Source organism: Hyperoodon ampullatus (assembly GCF_949752795.1).
Source record: "Hyperoodon ampullatus genome assembly, chromosome: 15".
NCBI classification, from domain to species: Eukaryota; Metazoa; Chordata; class Mammalia; order Artiodactyla; family Ziphiidae; genus Hyperoodon; species Hyperoodon ampullatus.
The window spans coordinates 43,807,832-43,809,079 of NC_136928.1; the positions used below are offsets into that span (position 1 = coordinate 43,807,832).

The window sequence follows — 1,248 nt, forward strand, 5'->3', positions numbered from 1 at the left end:
TCCCCACGCCCTGGACTTACACACACTCTGTAGTACACAGCGAACAGTTAGCATTCAAAAATAATACATGTTGATTTGATTGTACCACAAGGATATTCATCCTAGCTAGTCATCTGTCAGGGATATTTATCTCCTAAAAACTTTTAATTGCTAGAGATTTTGACTGAATTTTTTTTTTTTTTTTTGTATTTTTAATGACTGAAACAAGAAAGACCTAAAACCGCAGCTTCTGAAAGAACCATTTTTTCTTGCCGGTCTTGTATCGCTCCTCAAACTTGACCTTGGCCTCTCGTCGGGCCTTGCATTTGAGAGCAGGGTCTCTGAAGACATCCTTGTTGACAACAGTTTTGTCCAAGGGGATATCCACAGAGTACCTTGTGGGCATGAGGTGATTATAAACTTTCACGAAAGACTTGATCTTTGACCTCTTGGCAATTTTCTTCTTGCCCATGGCAGCTGTCACTTTGCAGGGATAGCAGTCAATTCCAGCCACCAGAGCATGGCTGTAGGGTCGGTCTGAGGTGCCATCATCAATGTTCTTCACGATGACCGCTTTGCGTCCGGAGTAGCGACCGGCCAGGACCAGCACCACCTTCCCGGGTTTCATGAACTTGCCCATGTCTGCAGCAACCTCTTGGGACTACAGCCTTGACTGAATTTTGACAATCAGATTTGATGTTCCCCTACCACCTCACCCGTTAGAAGAAAGGAAAAAAAAAAAAAACTACTGCACTCCTCATCCTTCTGATTTGAGTGATTGTGCCATGATGACTTAATTTGCTTTTCATACTTTGCGGAGGAATTTAAATAGCTCAGATGCTTAACTCTTGAAAAAGTGGTTACTAGTCACATCACACATAGCAACTACTTCCTTTAAGAAATGTCACAAAGATGTTTATAATTTATTGCTGGGCTTGTTCAGCATAGCATACAAATCAACTTACATATTTACATCCAGCATCAAATAGGATATTAAAGGCACTGCTCAAGCCAATCAAAGTAGGCACCCTTACTGGCAACCCCATGGCTCTGCTTTTCCTCACTCTAGCATTTTCTAGATGTTAAAATAATCCCATTCCTATGATGTAGGAGTGCACATATGTGGTCAGAACCACAAAACACAAGTAAAAGGTGGCACAGGCACCATTCCATGAGTGTCCGTAGCACTCAAAGCTGTTGACCATAGGAGAAGGGAACTCCAAAGCAAAGGCCTCGCTGGAAACCATGGCCACGTGGATTTAGTGGTCA

The 1,248-nt window shown here is 42.8% G+C and overlaps 1 protein-coding gene across 1 annotated transcript; it reads right to left on the reverse strand.

The window, feature by feature from the left end:
* Positions 1–214: 214 nt before the first annotated feature.
* Positions 215–628, reverse strand: LOC307064401 (large ribosomal subunit protein eL27-like; the record flags this gene model as incomplete). The annotated part of the gene is made up of 1 exon (XM_079720928.1): positions 215–628. The coding sequence occupies exon 1, from the start codon at positions 617–619 to the stop codon at positions 215–217; it is 405 nt and encodes a 134-aa protein (XP_079577054.1). The 5' UTR covers positions 620–628.
* Between the last annotated feature and the right edge of the window lie 620 nt (positions 629–1,248).